At 49.0% G+C, this 25,583-nt stretch overlaps 1 protein-coding gene across 5 annotated transcripts in view; it reads right to left on the minus strand.

Annotated features, from left to right (window-relative positions):
- Window positions 1–8,015: 8,015 nt before the first annotated feature.
- LOC147099504 (carnitine O-palmitoyltransferase 1, liver isoform-like) overlaps window positions 8,016–25,583 on the minus strand; it is a 117,291-nt gene continuing 99,723 nt past the window's right edge. For all 5 annotated transcript variants that reach the window (XM_085969701.1, XM_085969702.1, XM_085969698.1 and 2 more), the window contains 4 exons: window positions 25,096–25,248; window positions 19,213–19,326; window positions 13,324–13,416; window positions 8,016–11,257 (listed from right to left, as the gene is read on the minus strand). In XM_085969701.1, the coding sequence (XP_085825827.1) occupies window positions 11,174–11,257; window positions 13,324–13,416; window positions 19,213–19,326; window positions 25,096–25,248 (444 nt within the window). In that variant the 3' untranslated portion in view covers window positions 8,016–11,173. The remainder of the gene's footprint in view (window positions 11,258–13,323; window positions 13,417–19,212; window positions 19,327–25,095; window positions 25,249–25,583) is intronic.

Raw genomic sequence — 25,583 nt, forward strand, 5'->3', positions numbered from 1 at the left:
CCCTAACCCTAACAGGTAATTAACAGGCAGAAAATAGGATTATCCCCTTTTTGCCCTCACAAGTGCGGGCTTCCTGAAGGCTCTAAAACACGCCAGCTCAGCGAGGCGAGTACTGGGTCTGCAGGGGTCGGGGTGCAAAAGTGTGGTGTGTGATGTGCCATCAATAACTCAAAGACAAGGAATTAAAGGATTCAACTGAAGGCTTTTAATCACTAAGAACATTGCATGTCTTTCCACATCGGATTCGTCTGGCAGAAATGACTCATACAGCTCTTGAGACCTTTACATGACAAAAGACAGGGGCGGAGCCAATACACACAATAGGAAAAAGGGGGTGGTACACACAATACAATGCAGGTAAAACACAGGGGCTGATGAAGGCATATATTTCATCACATTCACCCCTTCTACAGATTTAGTCTGTCCGGGGGTGTGATAGTCCTTCCTGAACGTCGCAACAGTACCTCGGGTTCCGACCGGGAGTCCGTGGTGCCCTCCTGGGCATACTCCTGTGCTGGGGGTGTTGCAGGTACTTCTGGGGGTGGTGAGGATACCTCTGGGGATGGTGGAGGTTCTTCTGGGGGTGGTGAGGGTGGGTCGTCGTCGCTTCCTGCCGAGGCGAGGTCCTTTATGGACACGGTGTCCTCACGCCCGTCGGCGTGCTTGACGTACGCGTACTGTGGGTTTGCGTGGAGTAGGTGTACTGCCTCCACGAGGGGATCCATTTTGTGGCCCCTCACATGCTTCCGTAATAGGACTGTCCCTGGGGTGGAGAGCCACGAAGGTAGGGACACTCCTGAGGTTGATTTGCGGGGAAAAACAAACATCTTCTCGTGAGGAGTGGCGTTAGTAGCAGTACACAGTAGCGACCTTATCGAGTGGAGTACGTCTGGGAGGACCTCTTGCCAGCGGGAGGTAGGGAGGCCTTTAGACCTTAGTGCGTTCTCCCTCTCCACTTGCCCATTACCCCGGGGGTTATAACTAGTGGTCCGACTCGTGGCTATCCCCTTCGACAGCAGGTATTGGCGCAGTTCGTCGCTCATGAACGACGCCCCCCTGTCAGTGTGGATGTAGTTAGGCATGCTGAACGTGCAAAACAGGCTGCCGAGGCACTTGATGACCGTGGCACTGGTCATGTCTGGGCAGGGGTAGGCGAATGGGAAGCGGGAGTACTCGTCCACAATGTTGAGAAAGTACACATTGCGGTTGGTGGAGGGGAGTGGTCCCTTGAAATCTAAGCTCAGGCGCTCGAATGGCCGTGTAGCTTTGATCAGGTGGGCTCGGTCGGGCCTGAAAAAAACGGGGCTTGCATTCCGCACAGGTGCGGCAGTCCCTGGTCATAGACCGGACCTCCTCGATGGAATAGGGCAGGTTACGGGATTTTATAAAGTGGAATAGCCGGGTGACCCCCGGGTGGCAGAGGCCATTGTGGAGGCCCTGTAGCCTGTCCCCCTGGATGCTGGCACACATCCCTCGTGATAGGGCGTCGGGGGATTCGTTGAGGGCCCCCGGCCTATATATTATGTCGTACTCAAACGTGGAGAGTTTGATCCGCCACCTGAGAATTTTGTCGTTCTTGATCTTCCCCCTCTGTTTGTTGTTAAACATGAAGGCTACTGACCGCTGGTCGGTAAGCAGGGTGAAGCGTTTGCCGGCTAGGTAGTGCCTCCAGTGCCGCACTGCCTCCACTATGGCCTGGGCCTCCTTCTCTACCGAGGAGTGCCTGATCTCGGGCCCTTGGAGGGTTCTTGAGAAAAAGGCTACGGGCCGCCCGTCCTGGTTGAGGGTGGCTGCTAAAGCGAAGTCGGACGCATCGCTTTCGACCTGGAAAGTGATGTTTTCGTCCACTGCCTACAGCGCGGCCTTCTCAATGTCGTGTTTAATGCTGTTGAAGGCGGCGTGGGCCTCGGCCGTGAGCGGGAAGGACGTTGATTTCAGGAGGGGACGGGCCTTGTCGGAATAATTGGGGACCCATTGGGCGTAATAGGAGAAAAACCCCAGGCACCTTTTCAGGGCCTTGGGAGTGTTTGGTAGGGGTAGCTCCCGTAGGGGGCGCAATCGGTCGGGGTCCGGACCGATTTCCCCGTTTTCCACCACGCAGCCCAGGATACAGAGGCGCGTGGTGCCAAAGACACACTTATCCTCGTTGTAGGTGAGATTGAGTCTGAGGGCGGTTTTCAGAAATCTCGCGAGGTTCGAGTCGTGGTCTTGCTGGTCATGGCCGCAGATGGTGACGTTGTCTAGGTATGGATAGGTGGCTGTTAACTGGTTCTCATCGACCATGCGGTCCATCTCCCGCTGGAAGACCGAGACCCCATTTGTTACCCCAAAGGGGACTCTGAGGAAGTGGTAGAGGCGTCCGTTCGCCTCGAAGGCGGTGTATGGACGGTCCTCCGGCCTAATGGGGAGCTGGTGGTATGCCGATTTTAGGTCGATGGTGGAAAACACCCGGTATTGCGCGATTTGGTTAACCATATCCGCTATGCGGGGCAGAGGGTAGGCGTCTAGCTGGGTGTATAGATTAACCGTCTGGCTATAATCTATCACCATCCGCTTCTTTTCGCTACCCTTAACTACCACTACCTGGGCGCGCCACGGGCTGGTACTGCATTCAATGATACCCTCCCGCTTGAGTCTTTCTACTTCCGACGCAATGAACCGTCTGTCCTCCCAGCTGTACCGCCTACTCTTGGTCGTTATGGGTCGACAGTTGGGTGCGAGGTTGGCGAACAGAGAGGGCGGCTTGACCTTCAGGGTAGCCAGACCGCACACTGTGAGGGGCGGCTGGGACCCACCGTAGGTAAGCGTGATACTTTGGTGGTGGCACTGGAAATCCAGACCCAAGATCACGCTCACACAGAGATCTGGCATTATCAATAGTTTAAAATCTCTGTAATCAGTGCCTTTTACCGACAACATAACCGCGCAGAAACCTGTAATTTTTGAGGTATGGGTCTTATCAGCCATGGCGATTTTGCCCTGTGTAGGGACTATCGTTAGTGAAAGTCGTTTTACCAGGCTAGGATGAATAAAGCTTTCGGTGCTCCCGCAGTCAATCAAGCATTTAACCTTGTTCCCGTTTACCTCCATGTCCATCATCGATCTAGACAACGGATGCGGCCTGGATTGATCCACCGTGATCAAGGCCACCAGTGGGTCCTGGAGGTCCGTGTAGTCGGGACAAGATGGTGGACTCCATGAGGGTGGACAAGATGGCGTCCAAGATGGCCGCCCCCACGGTGCGCACGCGGCGGTGGCGGAGTTGGAGGCGGGGTTCCCTCTGCAGACTTTGCTGAAATGTCCTTTCTTCCCGCATTTAAAACAGGTGGTGCCCTTCGCTGGGCACAGATGCCTGGAGTGTTTGTCCTGGCCGCAGAAGTAGCATTTCGGGCCCCGATGCATCGCGGCAGTAGTGGGGCTCCTGGGTGGAGGCTGGGGCTCCGATGGTGCTGGGCTGGCCTGAGACCTGGGAGGTGAAGATGGCTTCCAAGATGGCGGCCCCCACGGCGCGCACGAGGCGGAGTGGGCCGTGTGGCCTGAGGAACAGGATTCAGAGTTCCTCTGGGCCATATCCAGCGATCGCGCTATGCCCATAGCCTGTTTTAAGTCCAGTCCCTCCTTTTCAAACAGTTTCTGCCGAATGTAATTTGAACTGAGGCCCGCAATAAAGGAGTCTCGGATCAGCTCCTCCGTGTACACGATGGCAGACACGGCCTTACAGTTACAGTCTCTGCCCAGTACTTTTAGGCTTAGCATGAAGTCCTCTAATGACTCACCATGCCGCTGCGTGCGAGTAGTCAGAAGATGCCTTGCGTACACCTCGTTTATTGGCCGCACGTAGTGGGCCTTCAGAATGGTGCAGGCATCCCCGTAGCCGGTGGCATCTTGGATGAGAGGGGAGACCCGATGACTCACCCAGTTTCGCAGGATTCCCAGTTTCACGTCTCCGGTGGCGGTCGCGGCTGCTATGGCGGTGGCTGAGCTTTTGATGAAAAATTCGAAGCATTGGAACCAGTGTCCGAACTGTGTGGCTGCGTCTGAGGCATGGGGGTCCAGATCCAAGCGCTCTGGTTTCAGGAGTCGATCCATCTTGGTGTTTTAGTGATTAAAATTGATGTGCCATCAATAACTCAAAGACAAGGAATTAAAGGATTCAACTGAAGGCTTTTAATCACTAAGAACATTGCATGTCTTTCCACATCGGATTCGTCTGGCAGAAATGACTCATACAGCTCGAGACCTTTATATGACAAAAGACAGGGGCGGAGCCAATACACACAATAGGAAAAAGGGGGCGGTACACACAATACAATGCAGGTAAAACACAGGGGCTGATGAAGGCATATATTTCATCACAGTGTGAAGGTAAGTGATGGGTGCAAGAGTGGAGAGGTGAGTATCTGAGGTAAGTGCAAAGTGTTTTTAAAAGTGTACTTAGCTTTGTTTCTTCCTACAGGCTTCAGTCGGTGTGTATGCGGAGAGTCTCGGACCTCCATGTTGCAGATGAGAGATGGCCGTTGCATTCTCAGATGCAACAACCATCTCATTTCTGTAAAGAGAAAGAAGTCATCGGCCTGAAACGTTAACTCTGTTTTTCTCTCCACGGATGCTGCCTGGCCTGCTGAGTATTTCCAGCATTTTCTGTTGTTATTTCGTTTATCCCTACTCTTTGTTTTCTGTCTGTTAGCCAATTCTCAATCCATGCTAGTATATTACCCCCACATAAACAGACGCACACTCACATCCGTCCATCCGCACATTAAATGGACACACTCAGAAGTCCCTTCATGTCATCAGACACAAGATGGCAGCCGGAAAAAATAAAAAGGCAGGACACAGATAGTTTCAGACAACTGGCATTTTACTTCTGAGTGTCCCTTACTGATTGCATTGATACCTGCGTAGACATTTACAAAAAAACAAAAAGAAAGTCAAAAGAAGTGAGAGAATAAAAATTAAACAATGATGCAAATAACACGACTTAACAAAAGGAGACAAACGATTCTTCTAATGACACTGAAAAACGAGAGCACCTAAAGGAGAGAGATACCCGTTCCCACTGAACGTGAGTGGGTATTATGCACAACATCAGCAATTTTTGCATCTATGACACGAGATTTTTGTGCGATTGCAGCTCGGGGCAGGCTGGCCTGGCCTGGCCATATGTTCACAGGCACGCTGCCTCTTCCCGTACATGTTCCAGCGGATTATTTTAAGAGCGCTCTGCTCAAAATGCACTTGAGAAAGAAAATTCTGCGCTCGATGCTGTTGTTCCCACTTCACTCCTACATTAAAGGAGTTGCAATTGGGAATAATTCACAGCAGTGACGATAAACATGCAAGGGAATAGCAGAGGCCAGGAACTACAGAGGAGCACGTCAAACCATAGAAACAAAACTCAGTACGATTTAAATATTGAAATCACCTTACCATCTAGGAATTTATATTTTTGAAGATATTACAAACTGGACTCTTAACAATGTAAGTAAATTCTTACTATTTTTCAGCAGTTTGCTGCGTTTTAAGATTGTTGTGGTGTGTGAGATAAATAGGCAGCTACAAGTTCTGACCTGGGACTTTAAACTTGTGGGTTTTGAGAGAACGGGCCACACTTTTGGGGAACTAGGCCCAGTTCCCAGTACAAACCAGCAGCACCCGCAGACCGGTGAATGATCGTTCACTGTTCTGTGCAGCGTGGAGCCCAGGGGAGTGGTTTATGTCGAAGACACCCATTCAACACCCAGGTGGCAATGTGTCAAGAAACACAAGAGCTCGTGTGGCATTAGGTCTGGACTCCCACTGGGGCAATAATCTGCAGGGTTTTAAAAATGTATTAGTGGAACAGGGTGAAGATGGCCAAAGAAGCTATCCCCCCACCCCCACCCTCCTCGCTTGAAGGCACCGACTCCTTGCTGGGATACAGTTCCATGGGTATTAGATGCCTTCCAATGCTCACCTGTGTGTGCCTGGACAGTGAGCGTTGACAAACTATTTGGTTATAAAGGGCATCACAGCTGAACCCGATGTCTACACACACCCCCCGCCCCCCACACACACACACTCTCTCACACCCCACACACTCCCCAAACGCCACACACTCTCACACACACCCCCACACACATTCACACCCCTACACACTCACCCCCCACCCCCCCCACACACACCACCCCCCCACACACACCACCCCCTCACACACACACCACCCCCTCACACACACACTCTCACACCCCACACACTCCCCAAACGCCACACACTCTCACACACCCCCACACACATTCACACCCCTACACACCCACCCCCCCCACACCCCCCCCCACACACCCCACACCCCCACACACACACCACCCCCCCACACACACACCACCCCCCCACACACACCACCCCCCCACACACACCACACACTCTCACACCCCACACACTCTCACACACACCCCCACACACATTCACACCCCTACACACCCACTCCCCACCCCCCCACACACACCACCCCCCCACACACACCCCCCTCACACACACTCTCACACCCCACACACACCCCCACTCTCACACCCCACACACACCCCCACACACATTCACACCCCTACACACTCACCCCCCACCCCCCCACACACCCCCCCCCCACACACACCACCCCCCCCACACACACTCTCACTCACACCACCCCCTCACACCCCACACACTCTCACCCCCACCCCCACACACATTCACACCCCTACACACTCACCCCCCACCCCCCCACACCCCCCCCCCACACACACCACCCCCCCACACACACCCCCCTCACACACACACACTCTCACACCCCACACACTCTCACATACACACACACCCCGCACTCTCACTCACACACACTCACACCACCCCCCCACACACACACACCTCACACACACACTTTCCAGCAGCAGTCACTGGGTAACCCTCAGTGGCGACCTGGTGGATTTTTCCCCTCTCTAGCCCAGTGACTGTCCACCCCTGTTCCACCGCCCTGGGTGAGATCTGCTATCTCAGCACAGGCTCCGGATCATACCTGTGGCATTCCTGGTCTAAACGGCTCAGATACTCTCGGCCTTAATTAGCTGAGCAATTGAAAGGGCTGATCGCACGTCATTTTTAAATAGCCTTTCATCCCTCGATTGGCAGCTCTTAATAAAACAAATTTGCAGTTGAAGTTATCAAGAGAGCTATAATGTACATAGGTTGAAAACTGTCAGTCAGTCAAGTTACCTCCCCAATTGGAGCGAGTGGGAGCACTCCTGCCTTGGAGTCAGAAGCTGCAGCGTTCTAACGCCGCTCCAGACAGTCCCGGCGAGTGGAGACCGGGGTTTGTGGCTCTGAATTCAGGGATACTCGTGTCCTTCAGTCCCCATCCCCATGGTATAGGTTGCTGAAGCCCATATAACGCTCCCGCTGTATCAGTGCACAGTGGAAATAAATATGTGCCTCTGGTGACTGAGAACCTCTGGGACTGTTAATCAGTCTGCAAATCCTTCCAACTGGGTTGGTATATGAACGTGCTCTACTGTGGTACTCTGTGGACTCTCTGTGCCCATCACCAATCGCCAAGCCTCAAGTTGTGCGCTTTTATGCTCTGGTTGTCCACTGGGGAAATGTCGAGGTTTGTAACAGGGCCAAAGGTCTGCCTCAATTTAACCCCTTCAGCTAGGTTACCACTGCCTCACAAAAAGTTAATAGTTGTAATGAGTTACGGGCACAATCTACAACAGTAAATGCTGATGTAACATGAATTGAAATTTGACACAAAAAACACTCGTTCCCGGGTGCACAGTGGAGGTAAGTGTGTGGTCAAGTGACTGAACACTGCAATCATATAATGTGGTCCTTTGGTTACACCGCTCTTTGGAAAATACCCCCTCGCCAAAACAAATCCTTCGACTTATTTCTTTTTACATATAAAGCATTACAAGGAGGGGCCCTTTCAATCCAGACTGAAATCCAGGATCTCAGTTCTGTATTTTATCAACTATGATAAAAATGTTTGCAAACATCACAATAAATTATTTTAAATGTGATTGTCATTTAATCATTGTTAAAATCACTTCTTAATTCACTGTGTGTCGACCTATTTCGAAGTGTTCAAACTCCCAGCTTCTATTTCTTTTCTTTTTGGTGTTGCTCTCCTGCCCGACAGCCGACGTCGCGCGGTAGTGGCTTCCTGGAATTGTTAGTGTAATCGAGCATGTACAAATACAGTATAAATACCATGGTCTTAGACCCCCCCCCAGCCTCTTGCTTCTGGTTAGCCAGTTATTCACAGCTGTGCTAATGCACGTTTTTTTGTCCTCGGGGCTCAGCTGCGATGAGATTAGATCCGCCGAGGTCAACGCGGAGCGGTTGGTTATCAGAGATGTCTCGCAGGGTCCGGGTGTATCATTTTTAGCTGGAATTTTAGCCCCGTTAATATAAAGTGGGGTGGTGGGGAGGAAGAATTCCTCTTATTTTAAATGGGGTAGCAATACAAGTGGATTTGAGAAACAAGCATCTACAATTTGGGTAAAAATACCAAACAGAGAATTATCGTCACAAACACATTTACAATGTTACTACACACGGCGATCAGGGGTGTGCAACGTACAGATAATTCCTCGACCCCACCCCCCCCCCCCCCCCGCCGAAAATGTAACTCCAGCCTTGCCTTAACAACTGTTAACTTATTCAATGTAAGATTCTCCACCCCCCCACAGACTTCCCTCCCTCAGTTCCCAGTGAATTCTGTTCCAATTGGGGTCAGTGGGAAGGACTCGGTTTCCCGTCGGGTCATCCCAATTAACCTCCCACACGCAGAGACTGCGAAAGGCGAGGGCTGTCCGCATCGTGGAGAAATGGCACGCTGGCTAACCAGGGGTCCAGTTTAATGAAAACAAGTCAGTTCTCTGTCTTTAATATCTGCATTTAAGGCACCAGCTTCAACAGACAGAGCTTGAATTTAACAGCTTCTTAAAAAAAAAAATCTAGGTGATAGTTGGGATAAAACATGGCACTCACGGGGGAGGGAATGTGATCTCAGACTATACCTGAGTACAGATTAACCGCAAATACTGGAAGTCTGAAGTAAAAAAAAACCCAAATATGCCAGGAGGCCATAGATGGGTTAATATTTAATAGGTGCGGGTAGGTCACGCAAGGATTTCGCACAATTGGAAAAAATAATTGGACTTGGTGCAGCTTTCTGTTTCTCCTCAGGGTAATTGTCCTCATAACTTGGTTTGCTGTTTGGCCAAAGGTTAAGCTGGTGATCTGCTGTGCTTTTTCTGCATAAGAATAGAGATTCTTCCACCTGGTACTGGACCCTAACTGAATCTTGTTTTTAATAAAAATTTGGAGAAGCACGTTCTCATTTGTAGATGCAGAGAGGATGTTTCCCCTCGTGGGGGAATCTAGAACTAGGGGGCATAGTTTCAGAATAAGGGGGCACCCTTTAAAATCGGAAATGAGGAGGAATTTCTTCTCAGAGGGTCGTGAATCTTTGGAATTCTCTTCCCCAGAGAGCTGTGGAGGCTGGGCCATTGAATATATTTAAGGTGGAGATAGACAGATTTTTGAATGATAAGGGAGTCGAGGGTTATGGGGAGCGGGCAGGGAAGTGGAGTTGAGGCCAAGATCAGATCAGCCATGATCTTATTGAATGGCGGAGCAGGCCCGAGGGGCCAAGTGACCTACTCCTGCTCCTACGACTTATTATGTTCTTTGTTAATCGCTGACAGTACAGATTCAGTACCCTGAATAAACCCAGCGAAGGTAAGAGAGATATCTCACAGGCAGTTTGCAGTCATTTCAAGGTGGTAACGGGGATCAAACTGCTCGGTGGTACCCACCTTCTTAAAGCTGCTCTTTGTAAATTCTGCTGTTATCTCACTAACCCAGATGAAATCCCCCTCCCCACTAGACCAGTCTCGACCATTGTGATCAGGTGCTAGATGCAGCTCCCTGATCCAAAGGTACCAATGGTGTTATGGATGTGACACTGCGACAGTAGAAGTGGGGGGGGAAAGCAATGCCGTCCTTAAAACACGTACCAGTTGTACCCCTGGTTATAAAATTGAGCTATAAAGGGAATACATCGTTGTGCCCAGTCAAAGGGTCTGGATCTTCTGCACTTCTGCTCTCCTCTGCCAGACTTTGAAAGCTCTGTGCAACTAGGTACAAGGGGTGTGTGCCGCAAGCAAATCTGGGATCCCTTCCTCTCCATTTATCCAGGGGGCTTTGAATGAATCACTTCATCCTCAATAATGATCTAATTGGCAGAAGAACCAAAGACGACGGGAGGAATCATGCAGCGAGTGGTTAGGATCTGGAATGCGCTGCCTGAAAGGATGGCGGAGGCAGATTCAATCGTGGCTTTCAAAAGGGAGTTGGATAAGTACCTGAAGGAAAAAAATTTGCAGGGCTACGGGGAAAGGGCGGGGGAGCGGGACTAGCTGAAGTGCTCTTGCAGAGAGCCGGCACGGGCTCGACGGGCCGAATGGCCTCCTTCTGCGCTGTAACCATTCTATGATTCTAAAGCACGTGAAGAGATCACTTACTTTTGCGCCTTGGGCCAAACAGAAAGCTGCAGCAACATTTTTTTTTTTAAAAGCTTTCCACGACCCCACTCGCACCCGCGTGTTCCAGGCCTGGTACACTCGGGAAGAACAACTGCAAAGTTCCAAGATTCGCGTTCCCTTCCCCGGCCTGTCACGGGCCAGTCAATCCCTCCCCATTTGCTGCTTGTCCCTAACGCTGGTATCACCCCTGGTCCCCAGGTTAGGCGAGGGTGTTCGCCGCAGCCCTGCAGCATATCCCAAGTTTAAGGTGCGAAGCCATGGTAGCACACACTGCGTCGCTCATGTGGGGAAATGTAGAATAATTAGAAGAGTCAAATGTAATACAGGAAAAAAATGGCTTTTGTTAAGTTCAAGCCGTCTCTTACACATACCAGAATTCGAACGGTAAGTCCCTTTTCTTTGCATTGTTGTTGCTTTTTGTTCTTTTTAATTTAAAATCAGCCCCCTTGACACAAATGAATAAATAATGAAAGTTGACACAAAAAAAACCAGTGCATACGCACGCCAAGTCCTTTAGCAAAACGAACTGTTCAAGCAACCTTGGGTGTGCGGGATCTCAGTGTTTTCTTTTCCTCCCTTTTTGCTGTGTCAGATAAGTAGAATTACTCCACTTAGGGCTTTTTAGCATCCAAGTTGAAGAGCCCGAGGATGTCTGACATCGCTTGGGCGATGTGCTTGCCAAAACGATGAGCGTCCTTTCGGAAAGTAAAAAAAGAGGAAGGATTTTAGTCCGTATAGTTTCAGGATCGTACATTTCTTTTCCCTTCTGCAAGTAAATTGGCCTCAGTGCTCTCCCCTTCCAGCGGATGTGGTCCTCCTGGACAATCATGTCTGCCAGAACCCAATTCATTAAAGGTATATTCGCTAGAGTTTAGAAGAATGAGAGGGGATCTCATTGAAACTTATAAAATTCTAACAGAACTAGACAGACTAGATGCAGGAAGGATGTTCCTGATGGCGGGTGAGTCCAGAACCAGGGGTCACAGTCTAAGGATAAGGGGTAAGCCATTTAGGGCAGAGATGAGGAGGAATTTCTTCACCCAGAGAGTGGTGAACCTGTGGAATTCTCTACCACAGTAGACAGTTAAGGCCAATTCATTAAATATATTCAAGAAGGAGTTAGATATATTTCTTAAGGCTAAAGGGATCAAGGGATATGGGGAGAAAGCAGGGACAGGGTACTGAGTTTGGATGATCAGCCATGATCGCATTGAATAGAGGAGCATGCTCGAGCGGCCGAATGGCCTACTCCTGCTCCTATCTTCTATGTTTCTATGTAAGATGCACATGTCTTCTGTTTGTCCGGTCACACTGACATTTCAAATTCTCACCCTTATGCTTAAATCCTTACCCCTCTGTACCTCTAGCCCAACAACCCGAGCCCTCGAACTCTTGACTCTGGCCTTGTGTGCACCCCCCTCTTCCCTTTGTCCCACTGCTGGCAGATGTGCCTTCAGCTGCCAGCCCAACGTTCTGGAATCCCATCCCTAAATCCGTCTTCCTCTCCAGCTCCTTCTCCTCCTTTTAAAAGCTTTTATAATCGTAAGGAGTTGTTGTTGTTGAGACGAGCTCTACCTCCACTCTGCATGCCACAGCGCAGCTGAAACTGCTAGCCCAGCGCACAGGAATTCCAGGCGCAGCTCGGACTCCCGTCTACCCTGTGGTGCAGCACATACAAGCTCCAGTGCGCTTTATCGATATGGCTCTTGGGGAAACTCTTTTGCCTTGGTCCATAAACCCGGAATACTAACAGCAAGCTGCAGAGTGGGACAATGCAGTTTTCATAAATTCCCGAGACATCAGATTGTGAATGATGTCGGTGGTGCTAGGGTGATCTCCCAAAGATACAAGAGAGGTAAAAACTAGGATGGTGAATCAACCCCTGACCCAGGCCTTGCAGCAATTAGCTAGGATGGCACTGCCATTAAGAGGCTGCCTGCCTGCTCCCTCAGACTGGCGATGATGTGGATGAAAATGAGCTACCCAAAACTGTGAAAATGAACAAAACACCAGGTACAAGTTGTGTGCGAGGAAAGATTGAGCCTATAATCTCTGGAGGTTAGAAGAATGAGAGGTGATCTCATTGAAACGTATAAGATTCTGAAGGGGATTGACAGGGTAGATGTTTCCCCCTGGCTGGAGAGTCTAGAACTAGGGGGCACAGTCTCAGGATAAGGGGTCGGCCATTTAGGACTGAGAAGAGAAATTTCTTCACTCAGGGTTGTGAATCTTTGGAATTCTCTACCCCAGAGGGCTGTGGAGGCTCAGTCGTTGAGTATATTCAAGACAGAGATCGATAGATTTTTGGACTCGAGGGGAATCAAGTCATATGGGGAAAGTGGATTTGAGGTCAAAGTTCAGCCATGATCTTATTGAATGGCAAAGCAGGCTCGAAGGGCCGAATGGCCTACTCCTGCTCCTAATTCTTATGTTCTTACAATAAATGCATCCCTTTCAACTCTACAGATTATCTGGTCATTATCACATTGCTGTTTGTGGGAGCTTGCTGTGCGCAAATTGGCTGCCGCGTTTCCTACATTACAACAGTGACTCCACTTCCAAAGTACTTCATTGGCTGCAAAGCGTTTTGGGATGTCCTGAGGTTGTGAAAGGCGCTATAGAAATGCAAGTCTTTCTTTCTTTGTAACATGAAGGACTGGAGGACAGGCAAATATCTATAACCTTACTGAGAGCGTATCCCCTCCTCCCACACAAATAAACCCAGGGAAAGGGAAGTAAGGAGTGTGCATTGAGACTGTACCGTTAGCGGGCTGGAGACTTTGCAGGAGACGTGGAAGTTGATGAGATTGTCTCCGACGATAATGTAAGACACACCATAGCCATCATCTGCAACCTGAGCAACAGAGACACACAGGCTCCAGTTTAGTGAGTTGTAAAGTCAGTAACCCAGCCACATATTATTACAGCAGCAATATCTCTTACTATTAACATTTTTAAAAATCCCCTTGGCTGTTGCCTGCACTTTGGTGAGACCACTCCTGGAGTACTGTGCACAGATCTGGTCTCCTTATCTAAGGAAGGATATATTGCCTCGGAGGCGGTGCAACAAAGGTTCACTAGATTGATTCCTGGGATGAGAGGGCTGTCCTATGAGGAGAGATTGTGTAGAATGGGCCGATACTCTCTGAAGTTTAGAAGAACGAGAGGTGATCTCATTGAAACATACAAGATTCTGAAGGGGATTGACAGGGTAGATGCTGAGAGGTTGTTTCCCCCTGGCTGGAGTGTCTAGAACTAGGGGGCATAGTCTCAGGATAAGGGGTCGGCCATTTAAGACTGAGATGAGGAGGAATTTCTTCACTCAGAGGGTTGTGAATCTTTAGCATTCTCTGCCCCAGAGGGCTGTGGATGCTGAGTCTTTGAGTATATTCAAGGCTGAGATCGATAGATTTTTGGACTCTAGGGGAATCAAGGGATATGGAGATCGGGCAGGAAAGTGGAGTTGAGGTTGATGATCAGCCATGATCTTATTGAATGGCGGAGCAGGCTCGAGGGTCCATATGGCCGACTCCTGCTCCTAATTCTTATTAACAACAGAAAATGCTGGAAAAACTCAGCAGGTCAGGCAACATCCGTGGAGAGAAATTTGAGTTGACGTTTCGGGTTGGACCCTTCTTCAAAACTGGAAAGAAAAGAAACTAGATCGGAGGCAGGGCTGCGATCGGACAAAAGAATAAAAGAAACAAAAGAAGTAAAAGAGATTAGAAGCTAGACGAGATAGTAATAGGCTGGGATTAGGTGTAAAGTGTACTGGCAGGGCAAAAGATAGCTGCCAGGTGTGAGAAACAAAAGGAAAGGGGGGGGGGGGGAAAAGGAGTGGAACAATTACAAGAGAAAATGAAATGGGGGCCGAGCTTATGATCTGAAATTGTTGAACTCGATATTGAGTCCGGAAGGCTGCAGACTGCCTAATCGGAAGATGAGGTGCTGTTCCTCGAGTTTACGTTGAGCTTCCGTGGAACAATACAAGAGGCCAAGGACGGTGAGGTCCGAGTGGGAATGGAGCGGCGAATTAAAATGACAGGCGACCGGAAGCTCGGGGTCACCCTTACGGACTGAACGGAGGTGTTCCGCAAAGCGGTCACCCAATCTGCGTTTGGTCTCCCCAATGTAGAGGAGACCGCATCGTGAGCAGCGAATACAGTATGCTAGATTGCGAGAAGTACAAGTAAATCGCTGTTTCACCTGGAAGGGGTGTTTGGGGCCCTGGACAGTGGGAAGGGGGGAGGTATAGGGGCAGGTGTTACATCTCCTCCGCTTGCACGGGAAGGTGCCAGGCGAAGAGGAAGGGCTGTTTGGGGTGATAGAGGAGTGGACTAGGGTGTCTCGGAGGGAGTGGTCCCTGCGGAATGCTGAAAGGGGAGGGGAGGGGAAGATACGTTTGGTGGTGGGATCACTTTGGAGGTAGCGGAAATGCCGGAGGATGATCCGTTGAATGTGGAGGCTGGTGGGGTGAAAGGTGAGGACAAGGGGAACCCTATCGTGGTTCCGGGAGGGAGGGGCAGGGGTGAGGGCAGAAGTGCGGGAGATAGAACTGACACGGTCGAGGGCCGTGTCAACCACAGTAGAGGGGAATCCTCGGTTGCGGAAAAAGGAAGACATGTCTGAAGCACTGGTGTGGAAGGTGGCGTCGTCGGAGCAGATACGGCGGAGACGGAGAAACTGGGAGAATGGAATAGAGTCCTTACAGGAAGCGGGGTGGGAGGAAGTGTAGTCCAGGTAGCTGTGGGAGTCAGTGGGCTTGTAGTAAATATTGGTCGATAACCTATCCCCAGAGATGGAGACGGAGAAGTCGAGGAAGGGAAGGGAAGAGTCCGAGATGGACCATGTGAAGGTGAGGGAAGGGTGGAAATTGGAGGCAAAGTGAATGAAATTGTCAAGTTCGGGGCGAGAGCAGGAAACGGCACCGATACAGTCATCAATGTATCGGAAAAAGAGGTGAGGGAGGGGACCCGAGTAGGACTGGAACAAAGATTGTTCCACATAGCCCACGAAAAGGCAGGCATAGCTAGGACCCATGCGGGTACCCATGGCAACACCTTTGATTTGGAGGAAATGAGTGGAGTTAAAGGAGAAGTTGTTCAATTTCTTATATATGCTGCTCCTCAGTTGGGAGCGAGGGATGGATAAACACACCATGAGAGAATCCAGCACACACCAAGACTTGTGGAAGAAGCAGAAGGTGATGAATCAAATTACTTCTCATATTTTCTCTTTGCGAAGGAGTCGACTCTTACTGAGGTACAATTCGATGGCACCTCATCCAAATGGCCATTCTTCGTGTGCGAATGTCGGCAGGATATTCTCAGGGGGTCTCGGGAAGGAAACACCACATTCTTGCCCCAGGCAAGTTTTCTCAACAGTTGCCCTGTCCAAAAGAAGTCTATCTATGAATGTTGGGGTTAGATCTCTAGTCACAGCCACACGGTGGCAGAGTGGTAATGTTACAGGACTCGTGATCCAGGGGCCTGGACTAATGAACTGGAGACATGAGTTGAAATCCCACCACGGCAGCTGTGGAATTTAAATTCAGTTCATTAAATCGATCTGGAATACCATCTTCTCAAGGGCAATAAAGGCTGGCCTTGCCTGCAACGTCTACATCCTGTGAATGACCTCTAAAAAGGTCCAACACATGGCTCTGTGCAACTGCGGGGACCTAGGTTTGCCTCAGCAATTGAGTTCATCTGTCCTGTGGAGGCAAAGTCACTACCGTGCACTTCCTAACAGCTGGGTACTGAGTAACATTGACAAGAGTCATAGAAACAGTCCACTTGTCTGTCCTCCCAGCCAGGTAATGCTGCAGATACCGGCTTTAAAAAATAAAGAAGGGTGGAGAATATAAAACAAGTGTTCTCTTAGACAAGAGACCAATGTTCCTATATATACCAGGCAGACCTGCAATATAATTCCACAGGATCCGACATAATTTTGTTATGAAAATTGCGACCATTTCCAAAATGATTCTCAAATGAAGTCATGCCAATGTGGATGTGATATTACAATAAGTGTTTTGATAGTTAACAGACACAGAGTATTTATTGAGAAGCAATTTGTGACAATGTTATGCTTCTATTCTTTTCCTCTCACTGCCTGAAGATGCTGACTGTTAGAACCCTAGAAACTTACTAGGGAGGCCATTCCGCCCATCGTCTCTTTGCTAGAGTCATCCAAATCTAATCACTGCCCCGTGCTTCCTATATAGCCCTGTAGCTTTCTCTGATTTCAATACTTATCCAATTTTCCCTTAAAAGAAATGGGCCTAGAAATTCAGTGGGCTGCGCCACCCGTTAGCGCTTTAAGAGGGCGCTAAGTGGGTCAGAAGCCACTGGCCACGCCTCCCGCTAAATTTAGCGGAACGCTAATGGCGGCGCTAGCCGTTAGCGCTGCGCCGCTACCGATGGCGTCATCGGTGTGCGCAGCGCCCCGATCGTGATATTTAGTTGCGCCCCCTGCTTTAACTCCGGACGCTATTTGCGACCGGTTCAGGGGGGCCTACCTGCGGCGGTAGAGGTGCTAATTAAAGGAGAGGTGCGGGGCGGCCATTTTTTTTGCTGGCCGCCTGCCAGCACCTCTCCGCGCTGCCGTCCCCGGCCTCCTGAGCGCCACCCCCCGCGGAGTGCCGACTGCGTTCCAAGAGCCCGGCACTTCTCCTCGGTGCCGGGCTCTTTTGCTGGCACTCGCGATCCTCGATCGCGCTGCAGACGGCCCCTCCCCTTTAAGAAGGGGAGGAAGACCTGTAGTACCGCAGCACGCCGCTGCGGCATGTTGCGCCGCGATCTTCAGCTGCAGCGCCCCAAGAGGGATGCGGGGCGCCTCGAGTAGCGCCGTGCTTCCCTTTGGGGCGCGCAAAGTGAATTTTCGGCGGGCGGCCGCGACTACTTCCGGGGCGCTACTTTTAGCGCCCTGGCGAGGCTGGCGCCCCAAATGGGGCGCTACTGAATTTCTAGGCCATGGTCTCTGCTGCACCCATTCCCTGCATAAAAAGCATTCCATGCCCAAACTACCCTTTGCCTAAAGAGATTTCTCCTAACCTCTCTCATCACTCTCAGTGATCATTTTAAATTGATGAGTCCGTCATCCCCAAACAGAGGAAATAGCCTTTTCCTATTCACACTATCAAAACACTTAATCATTAAAAAAAATTCTATTGAATCTCTTCTTAGCCTTCTTTGCTCCAGTAGAAATAGTTCCTGTTTCTCAAGTCTCTCCTCATAACTATAGTTTTTCATCCCTGGCATCATCCCAACAAATCTTTGCTGTACATTCTCTGGCCTCTCTGACCTTTCGAGAACAGGGCTCCCAAAACTGCACAAAGTAGCCTAACCAATGCTTTGTACAAATTTATCATTAGTTCATTAATCTTGTGCTCTGTGCCTCAATTTCTAAAACCCCAAATGCTGTTGGCCTTTTCATTTGCACTTGCAGGCAATGAAGTATTTGAACTCCCAGTTCTCTCTGTTCATCTACACCTTTCAGTGTCTTTCAATTGTGTGCACTGCCATTCCTTGTTTTGTTTCCCCAAAAGCTATTATCTCACATTTATCTACATTAAACTGCATCTGCCACCAGTCTGCCCCTTCCTCATACCTGTCTATATCTTCTTGAAGTCTTTTGCAGTCCTCCTCGGTGCTTGTCAAACTCCATACTTTTGTGTCATTACCAAATGTTGAAATTGTGCTCCCTTCGCCCGTCCAAATCATTTATACGTACCCACAACAAAATTGGGCCCAGCACTCACCCTGAAATACACCACTTCCACCTCTTCTCCAATCTAAGCAACACACCTTTATCCTAACTCTTTCTTGTCCATCAACCAACTTTCTATCATGTTGCTGCATTTCCTCATAAAATACACCTGAATTTCCTGATCATTTTAATCTTATCTCCCTGAACTTTGCCTTTCTCCAGTCCAGCACCTTTATCTTTGTCTCTTCATAGCCTTGTGTATTCTTACACTGAACCTATCTATGTTGTGGTCACTATTTCCCAACACTACAGCTTGCTCACCCATCAGTTATTTGCTGGCATGGTTCCGCGGGTGCTCTGATAGCTTGGCCAAGCGGCCATTCTTCATGTGCGGGCCTAGACAGTGAGTGTTGACAGGCTATTCAATGGTGGGGGCATCACAGCCAAGCCCATCCCTGGTCTTAACCGACGTCCTCACACATGCATTTTCCAGCAGGAATTCCAGGATTGTGACCAGAATTGGGACCCTGGCTGACTTTTTCTGCTCCCTACCACAGGGGTGCTAAGATTGAACTAATTTGAGCTGTATCTTTGGTACTTTTTCATTGAAGAACTGCGCTCTATAGTGCAGTGCAGTAAATACAGCCTTCTAAACACATAGCACCGTCTATTGATGCTACAGCACACCGGAAGCACACAGTATTGTTTAATTTAAGACAAGAGCAATATTTCCACTCAAATTGGGACTTCCTGAATTGCAACAGGAGAGTCAATTTGCACTGTTCTTGCACATCTGCTAGCCAGGCCAATTCAACAGGGCCAGTGCCACAGACCTGAAAAAAGATCACCCACCTCTCAACTGGGCAAGCCGAAGGGAAAGAGAGAAGAGAGAACTTAAGTGTAAAATATTAAGTATAATAATGAAGGTCATATATCTCACTGGGCCAAAACCTCCTCCGATGGAGACGTATTCCGGATGATTTACAAGGTCGAATAGCTCAATCTGCTGGATGGGCGTTTGGCTTGTTGAGAGACACCATGGCTCTGAAAGCACCTAAAACAAAACAAAAATACACTTTTAGGTTTAGGCAAGATGATCTACAAGAGGACAGCTTTAAGGCATACGAGTCCAAATCAACTATGATATTCCAGTGATCGAAAGGCATCCTGCATTCTCAATGGCTTCAAATCAAGTAACTTCTCACTGTCCTACACCTTTGCTTATTCTTTCCCAGAATCTCAAAATGGTAGCTCTCCTCATCTGTAGAAATTACTACTAGCGGGGTTGGGGTTATTGTCTCTGGCCAGTCAGAAGCCTCTGAGCTGCTCCAGGGACCCCCGTGCGGTTTCGAAGCGTTCCCCTATTCCTGGTTCTGACCGCCGGACTTATTCGGTAGCGATGTAGACAGAAAACATGACTCGTGGTTTGGGTGCAAAACAGACCAGTATTTATTGAAACAAAAAAAAATAACTTAAAATAATCAATACAGCACACCTGTGCCTGGTACAGCACTTTTGCTTAACGCAGTACACTTAGTGTCCACTAGAGCGCTCTTTGCTCAGTGCAACACTCCTTTATTTCAATACAGCACATTTAAATACAGCTACTTAGTGTCCACTGAAGCACCTTTCTGCTTAGCGCGACACTGTTACTCAAATACAGCACCTTTAAATACAGCTACTTAGTGTTCACTGCAGCACTTCTCTGCTCAGTGCAACACCCTTTTAATAGCACTTTCAATACAGAACTTTTAGTGTTCACTACAGCACTTCTCTGCTCAGTGCAACACCCTGTTAATAGCACTTTCAATATAGAACTTTTAGTGTTCACTACAGCACTTCTCTGCTAGTGCAACACTGTTACTTAAATAGGGGAGGAGAGCATGGACACAACGAGGGAAAATTGACTAAAATTACAGTTCTAACGAAATTCCCCTTTAATTCCCATCCCTATACCTATCCTAAGTTGCCTTGTAATGGGCCAGAAAAATATATGTGCTCACCAATGAAAAACGCCTGCTCCGTGCCCTGCGATCTTTGATCTTCACTGCCCCGAAATAAAAACACCCCAGTATTTTAAAAGTAAACTGCTGGTGTTCCACTCCTTTAGGCAGGCTCCCACGTTGTAGAGGGCACGGAGGTGAGGCCACAGAGAGAGAGAGGCTTCTGAGAAGCTATCTTTTATACCCCATTTGGGGCCGAAACCTTCCCACCCAAATCCGGATGTATCTGGGCTAAACAAAAGGGATCCAAAATGTCCCCATTGTCTGTAATGGGTTTGGATGAATTACCCATTCGTTTAAACTGGATTTTTTTTTCAGTTTAAATGTGTCCTCATTGTCTGTGATGGGCTTTGAATAAAGCTGCAGTTTAAATGTGTCCTCATTGTCTGTGATGGGCTTTGAATAAAGCTGCCATTTAAATGTGTTCTCATTGTCTGTGATGGGCTTTGAATAAAGCTGCCGTGGTTTGAAAAAAAGGCATGTCTATTTCCTTGATTGCTTGAGGAAACAGCCTTGGAGGTTAGTGTAAACAAAAGTCATTGTCCTTGTGGTCAGACTGAAACCGCAGTCTCAAGTGGTTAATCCTTTGTGTAAACATTGTAGCAGTTTCTGTAAACACATCGACTGTCTGCTGCAGGGAGGGGAACTCCCTGAACTGCCGTTGATTGGCAGTTTGACTGCTCCATTGAACCTTTTTCACAGACACAGCAGGCTGCCTTTTCAAGTCCTTGTCTTCTGCCACACGGTCTGGTGGCCATTTTGATCCCTGGATTTTTGAAGGTATATTACCCAGGTATTCTTTAATCAAAAAAATCAATCTTCGGAACTGTAGGAAATCTCAAAATTATTGCGAAATATCTACACATCTCAGTTGGTCTTCCCTTCTTCTCACAATCTATCATCCAACCTAAACTCGCTGCCACCTAATCACTGCTTCCCAATTTATTCCAACATCTCCTTTAATCTTTTCAACACTCTGCACCTCTGCCTTGGTATCTCAATAACTAAATAAAATCATGATGTGGAGATGCCGGTGTTGGACTGGGGTGGACAAATGTGAGAAGTCGCACAACACCAGGTTATAGTCCAACAGCTTTATTTGAAATCACAAGCTTTCGGAGCGCTGCTCCTTCGTCAGGTGAAGTGAAGAGAAGCATATAGGCACAGCATATATAGTCAGAGAGCACTGCCAGATGATTACAGGTAATCTTTCTGACTGCCCTTTATCACACCTCGGCAGAGAGATAATCACAGCAATCAAAGGTGTGGATGGTGTCCAAACAGGTCAGTCAGGAAAACATTACATCAAAGAACAATGAGGTGGGGTCACAAGGGGTCAAATGTCGCAGATGCTGGGGTCTGTATGAAAAACAAAAAATGCTGGAAATCACTGCAGGTCCGGCCGCATCTGTGTAGAGAGAACAAGCCAACGACGATTCGAGTCTGGATGAATCTACGTCAGGTGGGGTTACATGTAGCGTGACATGAACCCAAGATCCCGGTTGAGGCCGTCCTCATGGGTGCGGAACTTGGCTATCAGTTTCTGCTCGACGATTTTGCGTTGTCGTGTGTCTCGAAGGCCGCCTTGGAGAATGCTTACCCGAAGATCGGAGGCTGAATGTCCTTGACTGCTGAAGTGTTCCCCGACTGGGAGGGAACACTCTTGCCTGGCGATTGTTGTGCAGTGTCCGTTCATCCGTTGTCGCAGTGTCTGCATGGTCTCGCCGATGTACCATGCTCCGGGGCATCCTTTCCTGCAACGTATGAGGTAAACAACGTTGGCCGAGTCACATGAGTATGTACCATGTACCTGGTGGGTGGTGTCCTCACGTGTGATGATGGTATCTGTGTTGATGATCTGGCATGTCTTGCAGAGGTTGCCGTGGCAGGGTTGTGTGGTGTCGTGGTCGCTTTTCTCCTAAAAGCTTGGTAATTTGCTGCGAACGATGGTCTGTTTGAGGTTAGGCGGCTGTTTGAAGGCGAGTAGTGGAGGCGTGGGGATGGATTTAGCGAGGTGTTCGTCGTCATCGATGACATGTTGAAGGCTGCGAAGAACATGGCGTAGTTTCTCCGCTCCGGGGAAGTACTGGACGACAAAGATTCACCAGGATGTTACCTGGGATGGAGCGCCTCAGCTATGAAGAAAGACTCAACAGGCTGGGGTTGTTTTCCTTGGAGCAAAGGAGGCTGAGGGGGGACCTGATTGAGGTGTACAAAATGATGAGGGGCATAGATAGGGTAGATAAAGAGGAACTTTTCCCCTTAGTAGGGGGGTCAATAACAAGGGGGCACAGATTCAGGGTAAGGGGCAGGAGATTTAGGGGGGATTTGAGGAGGAACTTTTTCACCCAGAGGGTGGTTGGAAGCTGGAACTCACTGCCTGAAAGGGTGGTAGAGGCAGGAACCCTCACAACATTCAAGAAGCATTTGGATGAGCACTTGAAATGCCATTGCATACAAGGCTATGGACCAAATGCTGGAAAATGGGATTAGACTGGACAGGGAGGGATGGGCGGCGCAGACACAATGGGCCGAAGGGCCTCTTTCTGTGCTGTAAAACTCTATGACTCTATGACTAAAGGGTACTCTGTTGGTTGTGTCTCGTGTTTGTCTTCTGAGGAGGCCTATGCGATTTTTCGCTGTGGACCGTCGGAACTGTCGATCGACGAGTCGAGCGTCATATCCCGTTCTTACGAGGGCGTCTTTCAGCGTCTATAGGTGTCCATCACGTTCCTCCTCGTCTGAGCAGGCCCTGTGTATTCGCAGGGCTACTCCTCAGAATCAGTTTCATTCTTGGACACACGAATCTCCATCAAAGACGGACACCTCAGCACTTCACTCTACCGCAAGCCCACGGACAACCTCACGATGCTCCACTTCTCCAGCTTCCACCCTAACCACGTTAAAGAAGCCATCCCCTATGGACAAGCCCTGCGAATACACAGGGTCTGCTCAGACGAGGAGGAACGCGATGGACACCTACAGACGCTGAAAGACGCCCTCGTAAGAACGGGATATGACGCTCGACTCGTCGATCGACAGTTCCGACGGGCAACTGCGAAAAATCGCAAAGACCTCCTCAGAAGACAAACACGGGACACAACCAACAGAGTACCCTTCGTCGTCCAGTACTTCCCCGGAGCGAAGAAACTACGCCATGTTCTTCGCAGCCTTCAACATGTCATCGATGACGACGAACACCTCGCTAAGGCCATCCCCACGCTTCCACTACTCGCCTTCAAACAGCCGCCTAACCTCAAACAGACCATCGTTCGCAGCAAATTATCCAGCTTTCAGGAGAACAGCGACCACGGCACCACACAACCCTGCCACGGCAACCTCTGCAAGACATACCAGATCATCAACACAGGTACCATCATCACACGTGAGGACACCACCCACCAGGTACATGGTACATACTCATGTGACTCGGCCAACGTTATCTACCTCATACGTTGCAGGAAAGGATGCCCCGGAGCATGGTACATCGGCGAGACCATGCAGACACTGCGACAACGGATGAACGGACACCGCACAACAATCGCCAGGCAGGAGTGTTCCCTCCCAGTCGGGGAACACTTCAGCAGTCAAGGACATTCAGCCTCCAATCTTCGGGTAAGCATTCTCCAAGGCGGCCTTCGAGACACACGACAACGCAAAATCGTCGAGCAGAAACTGATAGCCAAGTTCCGCACCCATGAGGACGGCCTCAACCGGGATCTTGGGTTCATGTCACGCTACATGTAACCCCACCTGACGTAGAGTCATCCAGACTCGAGTCGTCGTTGGCTTGTTCTCTCTACACAGATGCGGCCGGACCTGCAGTGATTTCCAGCATTTTTTGTTTTTCATACAGACCCCAGCATCTGCGACATTTGACCCCTTGTGACCCCACCTCATTGTTCTTTGATGTAATGTTTTCCTGACTGACCTGTTTGGACACCATCCGCACCTTTGATTGCTGTGATTATCTCTCTGCCGAGGTGTGATAAAGGGCAGTTAGAAAGATTACCTGTAATCATCTGGCAGTGCTCTCTTACTACATATGCTGTGCCTATATGCATCTCTTCACTTCACCTGACGAAGGAGCAGCGCTCCGAAAGCTTGTGATTTCAAATAAAGCTGTTGGACTATAACCTGGTGTTGTGCAACTTCTCACATAAATAAAATCAGACACTTCACTAATGAACCTTTGGGAAGTTTTGTAACTACCTATTGCTATTTATTCATTAAATGCTGAGCATTTCATTTACGAAGCACGACAAAGGTATCTAGGAGATGCTTCTTATCACTGCACTGACCTTTTCTTCATTTGACTCCTTGAAACCAATACTGACTGACATGAATCTTGTCATTCATGTGGAAATGACTTAGGAAATAATACTGGGCGACCTGCTGGTGGCGCTGTCCAGGGAGAGTATAAATACTCGGGCACGGGCCCAGCTTGCTCAGGACATTCTTTAACAGGAACCAGTGAAGGACACAACTAGACCTCCATGTTGTAAAACAATTGATTAAAGCTTTGTTTAATGCTTAGACCAAGTGCCTAGTAGTTTTCTTACGTCACTGACCTCCTGCAAACTGTACCAGTATATGATTTTCTCTGCTGTTACGCTGTTGGGACAGTCATTGGAATGTGTGACACAGGAGTTCAGAGTGACATGTCCTCCTATTTTTCTCCCCCATTAATTTACACCTGCAAGTTGGCAATGCGAGATCAGCAACTTGCCCTGTTGGGAAACATGGATACAAACCCTCGGCTTACCACTCCCTGGTATATTTTCCGAAACTGGATTGCATCGGAGTCGACAATCCCTTACCTCTTGAAGGAATGGCGAGTTGACTCCCAGGTACTTGGACACCACGTAGAGGCAGAAGAGATGGCGATCAACTCCACATCCGGTCATGGCAAGTCGGCTGATGTGTTGGTGATTTTTGGCAGCAATACGGAATAGGCTTAGGCACTCTTCAAGCTGTGAGGAGAATTTTAAAAAAACATATTGCTATCTAAACAACTTTTAAAGCGATAAAAAGATCTTTACCAGAATATTACTCAAGAGGCAAAGAATTTCTTTCTCCCAATTTTCTGTACTCGTGACTTAACCCCAGTAAAGAATCCCCAGTCTGAGATCTGCTTTTCACACTAACCAAGCATGGTTGTTGCTGGAATACTGTTCCGGCACTAATCTCTCTCCGGCACCTTGGCCACATGGCCATCCTTCACAGCACGTCCCAAACCCACGACCTCTACCACCTGGAAGGACAAGGGGCAGCAGGCACATGGGAACACCATCACCTCCAAGTCACA

Source organism: Somniosus microcephalus, chromosome 28 (assembly GCF_052327205.1).
Source record: "Somniosus microcephalus isolate GS21.2 chromosome 28, FLI_Smic_1.0, whole genome shotgun sequence".
Classification (NCBI taxonomy): domain Eukaryota; kingdom Metazoa; phylum Chordata; class Chondrichthyes; order Squaliformes; family Somniosidae; genus Somniosus; species Somniosus microcephalus.